This window comes from Aquarana catesbeiana, linkage group LG03, assembly GCF_042186555.1.
Source record: "Aquarana catesbeiana isolate 2022-GZ linkage group LG03, ASM4218655v1, whole genome shotgun sequence".
In the NCBI taxonomy this organism is placed as follows: domain Eukaryota; kingdom Metazoa; phylum Chordata; class Amphibia; order Anura; family Ranidae; genus Aquarana; species Aquarana catesbeiana.
This window is the reverse complement of record NC_133326.1, coordinates 34124509-34140095: the sequence shown is the minus strand read 5'-3', so window position 1 is coordinate 34140095 and position 15587 is coordinate 34124509. Positions and strand designations below refer to the sequence as shown.

At 46.4% G+C, this 15587-nt stretch overlaps 1 protein-coding gene across 1 annotated transcript in view; it reads left to right on the top strand.

The window, feature by feature from the left end:
• LOC141134423 (uncharacterized) overlaps positions 1-12469 on the top strand; it is a 28657-nt gene extending 16188 nt beyond the window's left edge. The window contains exons 5-6 of the mRNA XM_073623973.1: positions 4010-4097; positions 12302-12469. Of these exons, the coding sequence (XP_073480074.1) occupies positions 4010-4097; positions 12302-12365 (152 nt within the window). The 3' untranslated portion in view covers positions 12366-12469. The remainder of the gene's footprint in view (positions 1-4009; positions 4098-12301) is intronic.
• The last annotated feature ends 3118 nt before the right edge of the window (positions 12470-15587 follow it).

The following is a 15587-nucleotide window of genomic DNA, read 5'->3' as shown; positions in this document are numbered from 1 at the left end:
ACAGAGGGGTGTTCGGCTCATCCCTACTCCCCTACTTTTGAAAAAGTAGACAGTCCAAGGTACTGTATTTAGTAAGAGGCATAGTGAATTTTTTGAAGTTGTAATTTTTTATCTTTCTTTTGGAAAATTAAGAAATGTAATAAAATTAGTTTTTCATATTTTTTTTATACTGTCACCAGGGCAGTGAAGTTATCATATGACTGGTGTGACAGTGATCAGGGAAACTGACTGGTGACAGTATGTAGAAAAAAAAAAAAAAATAATGTTTTCTATTTTTTTACAATTTTTTTACTTTTAATACTGTGACCATGTACCAGTACAATGTCACCATGAACGTGAACAGAACTGGGGCAGCACATGAAACTCAATACTAAAAGAAAAACATTAAGATGAAACTTTAAACCCTACACAACTTGATCATTGCAAGTGAGTGAAGCGTGAACACATTACATTGCTAGAGAACAGACAATGTAGGATAAACATAATTTAAAATGGCATCTATGAACTTTTACTGCCCCTCCATTGTGCATATATATTTTTTAAGGAGGCAATTTTTGCTTTAAAGCGGGGGTCCCGCGAAAAAAATTTTTTTAGATGTCAGCAGCTGCAAATACTGCAGCTGCTGACTATTAAAATAAGGTCACTCACCTGTCCCGGGGTCCAGCGATGTCGGCACCCGAGACCGAACCGTCCCTCGATCCTCGGGTGCTGCCAAGTGAAGCGTTGCGGCTTCACTTCCCGATTGCCTACTGCGCATGCGCGAGTCGCGCTGCGCTTTCTCAATGGTCCCCGCTATCTCCTGGGACCTGTGTCTTTCCCAGGAGACAGCGGGGGAGTGCGGGAGGGGGCGTGACTCCCATGGGAGTCTAATCCCGGAAGTGGGTGCAGATACCTGTCTTAGACAGGTATCTGCATCCCCTTCCCCCCTGAAAGGTGCCAACTGTGACACCGGAGGGGGGGAGGAATGAGATGAGCGGAAGTTCCACTTTTGGGTGGAACTCCGCTTTAAGTAACAAATCTTGACACTTCAACAGAGTTGGTTTTACCCTTAAAGTTAAAGTGTATCTACACCTCAAACAAATACTTGTATGTGATATTGCACCCTCCTAAACAGGCTGCTAGGATGTTAGGTAAATTTAGTTCTTTTTGGCTCGTCTGTTATCACTAGAGCAGTAGTTGATTTGGGTTGTTCTGGATTTTACAGGATGTATATTTGATTGCTTCCCCCTGCATTCTAGAGGCTTCTAGAACATAGAGTGCAGGAAGAGTCAAATGGACAGCTTGAATATTTATTGTGCTCCCTCCAGGCTCACCTGCCCTCTGCCTATCTATTATAATGCACGTGCTTCTACTATGGAGGCTCTCAAAATTTAGAGTTAGAGCCCTTTCACACTGGGGCGGTTTGCAGGCGCTATTGCGCTAATAATAGCTCCTGCAAACGACCCGAAAGTGCCGCTGCTTTCATTCCACGAGGGCTTTCACACTGGAGCGATGCGCTGGCAGGACGGGAAAAAAAGTCCTGCTAGCAGCATCTTCGGAGCGGTGAAGGAGCGGAGTGTATACCTCTCCTTTACCGCTCCTGCCCATTGAAATCAATGGGACGGCGCGGCTATACCGCCGGCAAAGCGCCTCTGCAGATGTGCTTTGGGGTGGTATTTAACCCTTTCTCGGCCGCTAGCGGGGGGTAAAACCGCCTCGCTAGCGGCCGCATACCGACGGTAAAACGCCGCTAATAATAGCGGCGTTTTACTGCCGACGCCGCCCCCGCCCCAGTGTGAAAGGGCTCTTAGGACTGCAGACAATACTGGGGTGCCGTGAAGTCGCTCTGCAGTTTACGCATTTATCTGCAAATGTGCGCAAACTAAACCCCCGTGTTTAATGCATATTGTTAGACAAGATAATTTGGTTTGACATGCTCCAGCCAACCCCTGGGGGGGGGGGTGTTCCCAGTAAGTGGCTGGAGAGGGACATATATAGTCTGAGGTCTGGAGCAGCCCTGTTCTTGCCATGCTGGTTCCAGCTGTGGTAGAGCTGGGGGCCTATTCCTAATTTACTTTACAGCTGACCAAGCAGTCCCACCCAAGGATCTGGTCTAGAGGACTCACTGAAGAATGCTGGTTGGAGGCTGGAACGTGTGTAGCTGTCTTGTGGCACTGTATTAACACCTCCTTCACTGAAGAGTGTTTGGTGGAAGCTAGGAACTGAGTAGTTGCCCTGAAGCATAGAAATGTCTGAAGGAAACTGGGGAGTTTAGCTGCTCTGAAGAGACGGGGAGGTTGATATACCAAAGGCAAATATACTGTGCACTGCAAGTGCACTTCAAGCGCAATTGCTCTAGACATAGGCGTGCACACAGGGTGTGTCAGGTGTGCCTGGGCACACCCTAATCATCCTGTGCTGGGCTGGGGAATCTTTGTCCTCAGTCCCTTTCTCTGTCTCAAAGTGAGACACCAGGGGTCTGTTTAGACCTCTGATATTTCACCAAAGCCCCCCAATGGGGCTCCTAAAAAATTGTAAAAAAAAATAATAAAAAAATATTGTACAAAAAAAAAAAATATTGTACAAAAAAAAATACTGTAAAAATAATAATAATTGTAAAAAAGTAAAGAAAAAAAATATAAAAAATACTGACACCAATCTTTGCCCTTCTGACACCATCCACTGCTCTACTGACACCAACCTCTGCCCTACTGACATTGTCCACTGCTCTACCGACACTGTCCATTGCCCTACTGCCATATATATATATATATATATATATATATATATATATATATATATATATACACACACACACACATATGTGTTTGCGCTTTGGGGTACACACCCTAATGCAATGGACTACGCACACCAATGGCTCTAGATCCGAGGTGAAGCTCTTAAATGAGTGGAAGCTCTTCTGATTTCGATCATCCAATCATGTACAAGCTAAACTACTGTTTTTTATTTTCCTTGCATGTGATTGAGTATTCTTTGCAAAGTGAAACTTTATCCCATTTAATAATCTCTGGCGCAACTGCACTTGCAGTGCACGGTACATTTGCCTTTAGCAAATCAACCTCATTGTAGACCTGAGCTCAAAGCTCTTTTCTGAGACAGTTCTCACAGGGTCTCAGTCTTGGCCATTACTATAAACCCCTAGCACATAGACTGAAGTCTAACCTAGTCAAGAGTATCTTCCTATTACTATTCAGTGTGCTTTGAGTATTCCATACCACCTTCATCCCTCTCCCATCCCAAGTTCTACAAGCAAAAAGACAACCCCCTAGACTGTTTATTGGAGCCAGAGTGAATGGACTGTTACCTGTGTGACTGGTGGTCTCTGCATTGTTTGGGGGAAAAAACTGTTAAAATCAGCGGTTCCTACGGAGGTAGCGCTACATAAAATATTGCAGCTTACCAGTCCTTATTTTTAGCAAGTACAGAAAATATCTGTTGATCTTGCCAAAAATGTAGTTCCCTTGCCACTTATTGTGAGCTGAAAAGACAGAATCTCATCCTCCATGTAATGTACATGAGCAAAGGCAGACATGTTTGTAGTCTAACCTATGTGAAAACCATGGATCCCTCCTCGGTGCTGAATGTAGCCACAAATGGAAAGAAAGTGTGTTATTCCAGGATTACCAGGTTAAAAATAATACAAAAAAAGGACACAAAAAGAAAAGAAAATGAATGTGGCCACCACATATGCAATATGTTACATTTTTGTTTTGGGATTTAGATATACTTTAAAGCAAAATTTGAAAGAAGATATACATTATAACTGGTGATAAGCAAGCTTCTTTTTTTATGAGTGTGACTATGAAATGGGCTGGAATTCATCTACTTACCCAAGGAAAGTAATAAATATGACATTTGATCAGATTTTAAAAAATCTTTATTAAATCCACCCATAACTGCAATATACTTTTTAGGGTGGGCTAGTATGTGATGAGTTTTAAGGCAGTTGGACAGATTACATTCTATATTGTGCGTACATATTTACCTTGTTTTTTTTTCTGTCTTTTAGTTCCCCTGAATGTTGTAATATGGATTGTGCAGATCAGTGTTGTGGTCTTACTTATACTCTTTTTGATATTTCAAATATTCTTCTGGAGGTATTTATTAGATATTTATTAGTTCATCCTCTGTATAGCCTACAATTAATATCTTGCAGGACTTGACTGGTGTATGGCTGATGTGTCGTCTGCTACCACCCACTAGCCCCACCCCTCTTTACTAACCAATAACTACCTAGTAAAGAAATACACAACTCGTGGATTAAATGGCCGTATTGCCACTTTATTAACAACCATAACAAAAAATATTTTATATAAAATAAATTCATATATATATATATATATATATATATATATATATATATATATATATATATATATATATATATATATAACTTTTTGTACATGCTTTAACTGCTATGCCTAAGGTTCCTGAAGGAAGGTTTTCTATTGCATCAGCTGTACCACCACCACCTAGGCATCCTGGCCCCTAGCCGCGATTCCACCAGCTCAGGGACAAACTATTACCAATTTTTTGCCTGATGCAGCCCGATGACCGATAGCCCATTATTTCCATGATAGGGAAGGTACCCATACCGAGATAGGCCCAACCCGTTCCACACCACATACTGTATTCCTTCCAACATTCCGACCTCCAAGAACCCGAGACCCCTGCAGCCAAATCTTAGACGAGAAAAAAACAACATTAAACCAACCACACAGTCTCAAAGATAGGATGGGAGGGAGGGAAAGGAAAAACGTTCTGTGCTGTTACCTCTCTGTCCTGCTGCCCACAACTAATGAAAACTACCTCCCCCGGCCCCCGGGGATAATCCAATACCCAGGATGTACCCCTTACCCTTCCATTGCCCCAGTGTAAGCCACCCCTTTCTCCCCCCCCCCGACCTGTACATACACAGGAACTGGTCCATGCAACCTGCCCAACGACCCCCAGTCATGTGGGCCCTACACCTAGGTTCCCTTTGCTCCGGGCCTTTTCTTGACTGGTGTATGGCTGATGTGTTGTTTGTCACCACCCACTAGCCCCACCCCTCTATACTAACAAATAACTACCTAGTAAAGAAATACAGTGGAACCTTGGATTGCGATTAACGTGGTTAACGAGCGTTTCGCAATACGAGAACTGTATTTTTAAAAATCGTAACTCAGTTTACGAGTGTTGTCTTTCAAAACGAGCATGATTCAGGCCAAATCGGTGTGCAGTAACGCTTTTGGCCTGAGGTGGGGGGGCACCGGCGCCGAGCAGAGCCGAACATCACCGATCGCAGCCGATCAGCGCCGTTCGGAAATGCATGGAAAGGCCGTGCTGTCCTCAGCAAATCTCGGGTAGGAAGTCTTTCCGAGGTTTGCCGAGGTCAGCCGAAGTGTCCTTGGCTTTTTGTCCATTTCCGAGGCTCTCCGGCGCCCCCCGCCTATGCGGTATTGCATCCCATTGAAGTCAATGCGGAACAAATTATTTTCATTTCCATTGACTTCAATGGGAAAACTCCCTTTGATATGCGAGTACTTTGGATTACTCCTGGAACGGACTATGCTCATAATCCGAGGTTCCACTGTACTCCTTCTGGATTAAATGGCCATATGGCCCCTTTATTAACAACCATAACAAAAAGGTTCACGAAGGAAGGCATCCTGGCCCCTAGCCACGATTCCACCAGCTCAGGGACAAACTTTCCAGCCTAACCAGTGCCCTCTTAGCCCCCCCAGTGAACATAAGAGTGGCCCATGATCCACATCAAACACACCCGGTGTGAACAAAATAAAAACACAAGAAACAGAAAAAAACGAAAACCTTGTACACACCCTCCATTCACACAGACCCCCTACAGTTACCCCACCGGCCCGATAAGGCCACACACAGCAACATCCAAACAGACAACACCAGACAAAAATTACCACCCCATCCGCCACTGAGCCCCATGGACAAAAGATCTCCCCCTCAACCCTAAAGAAGGAGAGGGCGTACGTACAGTTGAAAGCGGTGAGATTCCCAACTACCAATACGCTGAAGAGTCTGATCGCTCAAACCCCAACACGCCGCCTCTGTGGCCGCCCCAATCCTAAAAGAATGAGATGAATACTCCCTCCTGGAAAACCCACCTGCCTCCAAAAATTTTTTAAACACAGACATGAACTGGTACATTGACAGCGCTGACCCATCCTCGTTGATCAAGAAAGGACCAGGCCCAGCAGGCCGTAAACCCAACCAAGCCCTTATAACCACGACCGGGCACAGAGCCAAGCCTGCTACCTCACCGTGCACTGCCCTGGCCCCTTTACCCATCTGATTTTCGAATGAGCAATGAAACGGTGTCGCCCTGGACCGTTAGGTCTGCCACATCCAATCCACAACCACCGTCTTGGAAGGACTAACCAATTGACCCACCAGTAACGCCCTGAAAAAAGCCAAAACAAAAGCCATCCTGAACAACTGAACTTCAAAGGGGGAAAAACAAACACTGGTCAGCACCCCCAACAACACTTCCAGCATACCCAACGACACAGGTCGCTGCGAACCAGGCCTACCTCGACCCTTCCGGCAACCCCAAAAAGCCATCCATACCATAAAAGCTCCAATTTAAACAAAAAGGCAAGGCCCGCCATCTTACTGTTAACCGAAGTGACAGACACCCCCTCTTCGCAGTTCTTACCTAGAAAGTACAGCAACACATGTAGTCTGTCCTCGTGGCTGAAACAACCCCCAACGCTACTTACCAGCTCGTGCCATTCTCGCCAAACCCGCTCGTAGGTCCACCACGTAGCATCCTCTACTGACTGCCGCACCAATGCCGTTACAGTGTCAAAACGAAATCCCACATACGACTGGGGTACGGTACTCCAAGCTGCTCTGCCTCCGGTGCCAACTGATGGAACCTGTTTCACTATAGGCGAAAAAGCGCATCAGCTACTTCATTCTCTACCCCCGGGATATGAACAGCAAACACAACAACATTCAATTGCAAACACAACAACACCAAAGGACTCAGTAAACAGACCACAGGCAAGGAAGAAGCTGACCGGGAATTAATGGCATGCACTACCCCCAGATTGTCACAGTGAAAACGAACCCGCCGGTTCCTAAATTCCAACCCCCAAAGCTCCACGGCCAGCACTATGGGAAACAGTTCTAAAAATGTCAGGTTATGAATGGGATCAGACCCCAACAATTCCTCCGGTCATTTGTCCGCACACCACCGGCCATGAAAGTAAGCGGCGTAACCCACCGACCCCGGCGCGTCCATGAAAAGATCCAATTCCGCAGGCCCCAGCCACAAAGACCTACCGTTATACTGCTCCAAAAACATGTCCCATACCTGCAAGTCCTCCCGGTGTTCATGACTAATACGAACAAAATTATGCGGAGCCTTGACCCCCCCCCGGCGTGGTGGCCAAAACACTCGCCCCATGGGCATAATGCGACACGCAAAATTGAGTTTTCCCAACAATGACTGCAACTCCCTCAACTGCACCTTGGATTCGATATCAGTCTTGGCCATGAGAGCCCCCTTTCCAAACTTCTGAACCCACCACACCGCCTCATCAAATGACGCATATGAGATGGTACAAAGGGAGGGATCGATAGCATAATTAACCAACACCCCTTTTGGGTGGGAAAGGTGGTGAATCAGCCGGAACTGGTTCGGTACCCTCTTGGGGACAACCCCCAATGGTGAAACCACCAGGTCCATCACCCGCAGAACCGAGAACGGGCCAGAAATCCTGTCCAACGCAAGCTCCTTCTGCAGTTTAACAGAAACTATGTCTGGATGTCCCGACTTCAGGTTAGCCGAAACAGGAGGGACGCCGGCCAACAAACTCGGAATTGGAAAACCCTCCTTAAAACCCAACCATAACATTCTTGCTGCAAACCTGTTCGGATACCTACTTAGGTACGGCGCCATTTTTTCCACCTTCACCGGAGTCGTCCCTCTTTCCAGTGTCGGACGGTTTCTTTCCTTTCTTGAAGCATTTGGACAAGGGATGGGAACCCCCGTGGGTCCCCCTGTACACCAGGGGACATTGACGAGGTGGAAGGGACCGGGCAGATGCCGCTCCAGGATTGTCGCCGTCACCCGAGGTACCTCTGCTTCTCCCATCGGTGGCCATCCTGGGGGAGGGGCCCACGCCAGTACCCGCAGATCGTCCACGCCGGGCTGCACTGTGAGCAGAGGAAGGCCCTACACGGCTTGGTACCGAGTCCCGATCCAGCGCCGGTGGAGGCCTGGAGGGGGATGGAGAGGAGACCCTCCCGGCCGGGTCCTGCAGATGCCGAGGATTCCTCCCAGTCCCCGCAAAGGGAGAAAGTGCGAGTCTCTTCACCCTGGGAGCTGGAGGGTCTGAAATCGGGCTCCCTGTGCGGCAGCTCACCCCAGGGTTCACATCGGGGCTAAAGCGCGCAGAAGGCAGAGACCTCCTCGCATGTGGTGACACAGGGGCAGGAGTAGCAGGTCCCTGCCCCGACCCCTGAAGCACAGCAGACAGGTGGGAATTCAGCCACTATGGACCATTTGCCAGGGCAACCGAGCTGGAGTCTGTCCAGATCCTCCATAATGTGAGCAGCACAAAAAGAAAGAAAAAACTTTCTGTGCTGTTACCTCTCTGTCCTGCTGCCCCCAACTAATGAAACTACCACCCCCGCCCCCCGGGGATAATCCACTACCCAGGTCACACCCCCTACCCTTCCATTGCTCCAGTGTAAGCCACCCCCTTCCCCCACTGACCTGTACATACAGAGGAACTGGTCTGGGCAACCTGCCCAGCGACCCCCAGTCATGTGGACCCTACACCTAGGTTCCCTTTGCTCCGGCCTTTTCTATATTTTGACACCATACTGTCCTGGGCACATATAAATGATTTTACCCTTTTGTAAAAGTTCTGCCCCTTCTCTCATGAAAGATAAATACAGCACCTCAACCCAACCACTCTAACTGCCAAGGCCTCTTGCAGATTGGGTGGACTCTGTCCTTATCAGCAGGGGATCCACTCACATATCCTTTGCTGAGCAGAGCAGAATGGGCGTATGACAGGTCTGTGTCCGCTCAGTTTCTGCAGAGCGGATATGGATAGAGCCTACTCTGCTCTATTGGCAACTGGGTGTAAATGGACTCTGCTGTCCTTTTACACCCGACTACCCTCGGAACAGATGCGTCTAAATGGAAGGGGACAGATCCTATTTTTTTCCCTATTTTTTTTTAGTGGTCCAGATTGGACTCGGTGGTAGGAGGGTGTAAATGGACACAAGTCCGTTTACACCCACCTGTTCGTTAGGATGAATGGACCTTCCAATCAGGTCCGCCTGAAAATCTGACAGGTGAACTTGATTGAATCTCCTGTGTCAAAGGGACCTAATTCTACATGTAGCAAGATCCCGAGGCCCCTGAGGCCTAATGGTGAGCTCCAGTGTTAGGGACAGCTGACATCCTTCTATCATCCATGTAGAAGAGGTTACATGGCATGGTGGGTGTAACACAAGGTAGATTCATGGACGCCAGACATTTCTTGAATGTCTAGAGAGATTTATTTTCTCTTGAACAGAACTGAGGGAGAGAAGGGTTAGGGCCAGGACACCCTTTGTTAATTTGGCAGACTCCGAGACTTCTATAGGCAGACAGCCATGCCAGGAAAGGCATCCAGCAACCCACCACATCTGGATGAGTAGGATCGCTGTCTCATATGGCAACAGTCTTATAACAGTTTCTAACAGCTCTTCCAACCTTCGCACACAGTAACTTCCTCAAGCGTCACCCCCGCATCCCTGCTGGGTCCCTAGCTGGGCACTCACAGATGGCACTCAGATACTCACAGATACTCCTCAAGCTTCACCCCACTAGCCCGCTTGGTCCCTGGCTTGGCACACAAGACTGCTTTGCAAGCGTCACCTCTGCTGGCTGGGTCCCTTGCTTGACACCTGCTGAAGTTTCCCAATTCTTCACCGTCCCTGGTTGGTGAGAATACTGCTCTGGTACTTGCTGCTACTCCTAATCTGTCCTTGCAATGCCTTTGTCTTGTCCAGTATCGTCACCGCCACCTAACGACAGAAGAGAGAAGTGCAGCAATTCCAGAATTAGGGTGAAGCCAGTTGACCCCCTAGCAATTGGCCAAGGCAACTATCACTTGGCACTTGGCAGGCAACCCTGCCAAAACATCAGGGTGCTACATCCAAAAATCAAACGTACAAATAAGTTTGTTACATTTAAAATGTATAAATAAACGTAGGTATTTGTAATGGCTACGCAATGATGTAATGGTGATCTTCAAAAAAACCAAAACTGTGCACTTCCCCACCCAGTGCAACTCAAATTCACCAAATTCAAGAGACCCATATTTCTAGATCAGTCTTTCCCCAACCTTTTCACCTTGAAATTTTTTTCAGGTTTCGAAGCATCCTGCTAAAACCAATTCAGAGATCAGTGGGAAAATGTCCCTTACATTGGTGGCTAGTGGGAAGAGATACCACCTTAGAGTGGTGGTTAGAATGACGCCCTTACAGATAGCTAAAAAGATCATTGGTGTCATGCAGCTGGCCCCTCCAGGTGGCGTTAAGCTGGAACTATGCAAGCACCACAAAATGGGAGGTCAGTTAGCCACAACTCAAGCAATCCCTAGCAACCTCTAAAGGAACCCTAGGGTTCCATGGAACTTTGGTTGAGGATGGTTGCTCTAGAAAGTCTTAATGCACTTTCTCTGCATATATTATTCATAAGCCAGAAGGGAAAGCCTTTATTCAAAATCTTCATAGCAAATTTTTCCACTGATGGATTATCCCCTAATAAAGATAAAAGCTGCATATAGTATCAACACAGTGACGTTACTACCCCACTCAACACATTACATCTACCAAGAACTTTGTCAAGAGCTGGTGTAATGACAGACTTGTACACCTTTTGTAAGCACTCTCATTTTTAACACTTTTTTAAGAATAACCTCAGTAGGATAATGCTGTTGAAGGCAACATAGAGTCTCCTTCATATACAGACTTGACAACTCCACAAACCACCAAACATGAGAAAAGACAGATGGTCTTGTGGTTCCTTAACTACTAAGAGCCTTCTGATGCTCAGAATTTCCTTTAGCCCCTTCCTACTACTGTTGAATATAGTCACAAATGTTTAATTGTACATAGAAGACGAAAATAAAATGAGAAAACATTTATCACACTTTGTGGATTTTGAGGCTTGGCTCCCAAATGTTCATGGTGGTAAATACAGCTCAGATTGTCTTGTACAGTCTGAGTTCAAAGATATATATTTATTATTTATTACAGACATTTTTATACTGATGACAGTTTACACTGGCTCTACATATTGTACATTCACCTTGGTTCCTGCCTTCAAGGAGCTTACAATCTAAGGTCCCTATCTCACATACATATAAATGCATACTAGAGCCAATTTAGAAAGGAACCAACTAGTGTACCTTGTCTTTGGATTGTGAGAGGACACCAGAGTCCCTGGAGGAAATCCACTTAAGTGCAAGGTAGATATGAAAGCTTCATGCAGGTTGTTTTCCTAGTTGGGATGCCAACTTGCAAGGCATCCACTAAGCCACTATTGTTTCTATTTGATGGAGGTCAAAAAGGACAGGAAGAAAAGAAAAAATATCCTAAAGGGCATAAACCATGAATAATTGCAAATTATTCTAGTGAAATTGGAACTTCTGATGGGTTTTCATTGCTATCTGGGTCTCTTCTTTTCTATAACCCAACAGTTTCTTGTCTCACCATCCATCACTTGTAGTTTCTATCTCCCATTCCCAAATGATACAGTTTCAACCATCTCTCCATTGTACCTCTATTCACCCATCCTCTAGCTCAGTGGTTTCCAAACTGTGGCCAGGGGCAAGATGTGGCCCTTTGCCTGCCTTTATTCGGCCCTTGTGGCACTATCCCTCTCACTGACATGAGGCACCGATCCTCCCACTGACACAAGCATGGGGCATGATTCCTCCCACTAATACTAATTATAGGACACTATTTCTCCTCCTACTGACCACAGGCATTTTTTTACTTCAACTAACCAGTAAGCCTGAAACATTATTTACATTGACTCTGGGGCATTTTCTACTCCCAATGACCACAGTCTGGCCCTCCTAATATCTGAAGGACAGTAAACTGGAAGTTTGAAGACCCCTGCTCTGGTTGATTCTTTCCTCTAACATTGTATCTCCTCTCTCTTATTCCTTGATTGGATCTGCTATCCCAACTTTATCTCACCTTTCCTACTCCTTTACTACAGTATATCTTTTCACTCAATTTCTCTTTTGAATTTCTTTTTTATTTACAGATGTTGTCATTACTACCTAATAAAGCAAAACAAAAGGAGCCTCTATTATCTGTCACGGAGATAACAATCTGATGCTGGAGATTGCCCTGTCCGACTGGCTGAAGTGGTTCTATTTCCAGGGCACAAACCTCTGCGAAATGGATGGTAGACAACACTTAATAGGATCCTTAGCCATGTGTTTCTGGTGTTGTGTATAAGGGTCTTTACATTAAAAAGTTTGTGGATTTAAAATTCTTACTGCTTATATTTAGATTTTGTTGTGAGCTTTGATGATCTACATTTGCAAGGTTTGTGTACTGAGGGCCGGTGCAAGGATTTTTGACACCCTAGGCCAGTGATGGCGAACCTTGGCATCCCAGATGTTTTGGAACTACATTTCCCATGATGCTTCACTACACTGCAGAGTGCATAAGCATCATGGGAAATGTAGTTCCAAAACATCTGGGGTGCCATCACCGCCCTAGGCGAAACCTCATTTTGCCACCCCTGGCTCCGCCCCTGCCCCCCTCCCCCCTTTGCCAGGGTTAAATGGTTTGAATCAACCCTCTAAATTCTACATCTGCAAGACAGCTCATTCTTTTGAAAAACAACAGGCTTACTAGCAGGATCACCAAGTGAAAATAAAAGAAAGAAAACTTAAAAACAATACTAATTCAGCCACCCATCTAAAAATTGGTAAGCTGGAGGGAGAGATTGGGAGTTTGAGAGGGGGGGGGGGGGGGGCAGGCAGAGAGAGAGAGAGCAGAGAGAGAAATGGGGAGCAGAGAGAGAGAGAAAGAGAGGGCAGGGAGGGAGAGAGGGGGGAGCAGGGAGACAGAGAGAGAGATGGGGTCAGGGAGAGAGGAGAGAGAGGGGGTCAGGGAGAAAGAGAAGGGAATCTAGGAGAGAGGGGGGTCGGGGGAGAGGAGAAAGCAGGGGGTCAGGGAGAGAGAGGGGGGAATCAAGGAGAGAGAGAGGGAGGGCCAGGGGGAGAGGAGAGAGAGGGGGATCATGGAGAGAGAGAGGTGGGGTTCAGGGAGAGAGTGAGAAGGGGGCAGGGAGCGAGAGGGTCAGGGAGAGAGAGGGGGAATCAAGGAGAGAGAGAGGGGGTCAGGGGAAGAGGAGAGAGAGGGGGTCAGGGTGATAGAGAGGGGGTCAGGGAGAAAGAGAGGGAATCAATGAGAGAGGGGGGTCAGGGGGAGAGGAGAGAGACCGGGGTCAGGGTGAGAGAGAGGGGGTCAGGGAGAAAGAGAGGGGAATCAATGAGAGAGGGGGGGCAGGGGGAGAGGAGAGAGACCGGGGTCAGGGTGAGAGAGAGGGGGTCAGGGAGAAAGAGAGGGGAATCAATGAGAGAGGGGGTCAGGGGGAGAGGAGAGAGAGCGGGGTCAGGGAGAGAGGGGGGGGATCAAGGAGAGAGAGGGGGGGTGAGTGGGAGAGAGAGAGATGGGGTTCAGGGAGAGGGAGGGGGGTCAGGGGGAGAGGAGGGAGAGCTGGGGTTTAGGGAGAGAGAGAGGTGGGGTTCAGGGAGAGAGAGGGGTTCAGGGAGAGAGGTTGGGTTCAGGGAGAGAGAGGGGGAGGAGAGCAGGGTCTGGTCAGTAACAGTCCCCACTCACTTGGAATGGTCCCCTGGGGCTTTCTGGCTCATTCAGCAGTTTGTCAGTGTGGCTATCGCTCAACTGGTTCTTTTTAATCTTCCCGCTCACCTCTCCTTCACAGACAAAGCACACAGGAGGGGTGGGAGAAGGGATGTGTGAAGCTCTGGGCAATCTGCAGGCATTCTGGAGGTGGAGTGAACGGAACATTGTGGGGAATAGATCCTTTCCACCTAGGACAGTTGGACAACAACTTGCACTTTCCGAGCTGTCACCCACACTGTCCGCACAGAGTGACACAGAGAGCAGAGGACGGAGCGGTCATCGGAGGAGGGAGGGGGAGGAGAGGAGCAGGTGGATGGGTTTTCCAGGGGACGGGAACTAAGGTGGCAGTGTGCCCTAGGCGACTGCCTAGTTCACCTAGTGGTAGCGCGGGCCCTGTGTGTACTTCCCTGGAGTTATTATTGCACATGTGCACAGATACTCCTGAATTATTTGATTTTTATCTGCACTTCACAAGTACCTTGGGACCTCAGAAACCTAGAGGGCTTTGATATACAAATAGTACTAAGTATAAAATTGATGCGCTTTAAATAAATAGTGCACAATATGCTGCTGCGACTAAGCTTAAATCCAGGAATAAAAAATGCATACATGTGAATAAAATAAATAAATAATTATGGTGCTAATACATGTGTTAAAATTGCCAAAATAAATCTTCAAATTGGTGATGTGACGGTGAATATAAATAAAATAATAATGACACTCTGAGTACAATGTCCAGGCAGAGATAAATAGTGGGGGAAAGTAAAAATAATTAAACAGTTCCTTCCCTTAATCCAGATTGATTGACTCACTGGGTTAGATCGTTTGTATCAGGATATTTAGTTTTTCTTGCATCCCACTTTAGCCATAATACTGCTGGTGATTCGGCTCTCAGGATAAAGGTTTTATGCAAAGCAAGCAAAGAAAAAATAGATCATTGTGCAATGCAGGATCCTTGAAAAAGTCACGTGTCAGTGATGTAACGCGTGGGAGGAGCTTAGGACGTTCAGTACTGCAATACACCTGAAGGTTAACAGCAGCTGTTTCTCTATGGGAAACCTCGTCCACAGCGGCTGACTGCAATCTGCATATTTGAATGCTTCTAATAGCCTGGGAGTTTGTGAGTGTATCTCTTGTCCCTGTTTTGCTTATGTACTATCTAGTAAGTTCACTGCACAATGATCTATTTTTTCTTTGCTTGCTTACTATTTGTTTGGTTATCTGATCACCCTATATTGATAGCAGCTTTAATTTACTGATTTTTTCATAGCACTAACTATATTGGTATATATATATTTTTAAGCACAATTTATTTATATCACACATATCTATCCACATCAGTGCTTGGTTTTTATTCATTTTGATATACAAATGATTTGTTTATCACCGGTACTTACATAACACCATTAAATTTACGCAGCGCTTTCATATATATTGTACATTCACATCAATCCCTGCCCTTAGGAGCTTACAATCTAAAGTCCCTAACTCAAATTCTTACAGTACATACATATACTAGGGCCAATTTAGACAGGAGCCACCAATTAACCTACCAACATGTCTTTGGAGTATGGGAGGAAACTAAAGTACACAGAGGAAATCCACACAGGTACAGGGAAAACATGCAAACTCCATGCAGGTGGTGCCATATTTGGAATCCGAGCCAACAA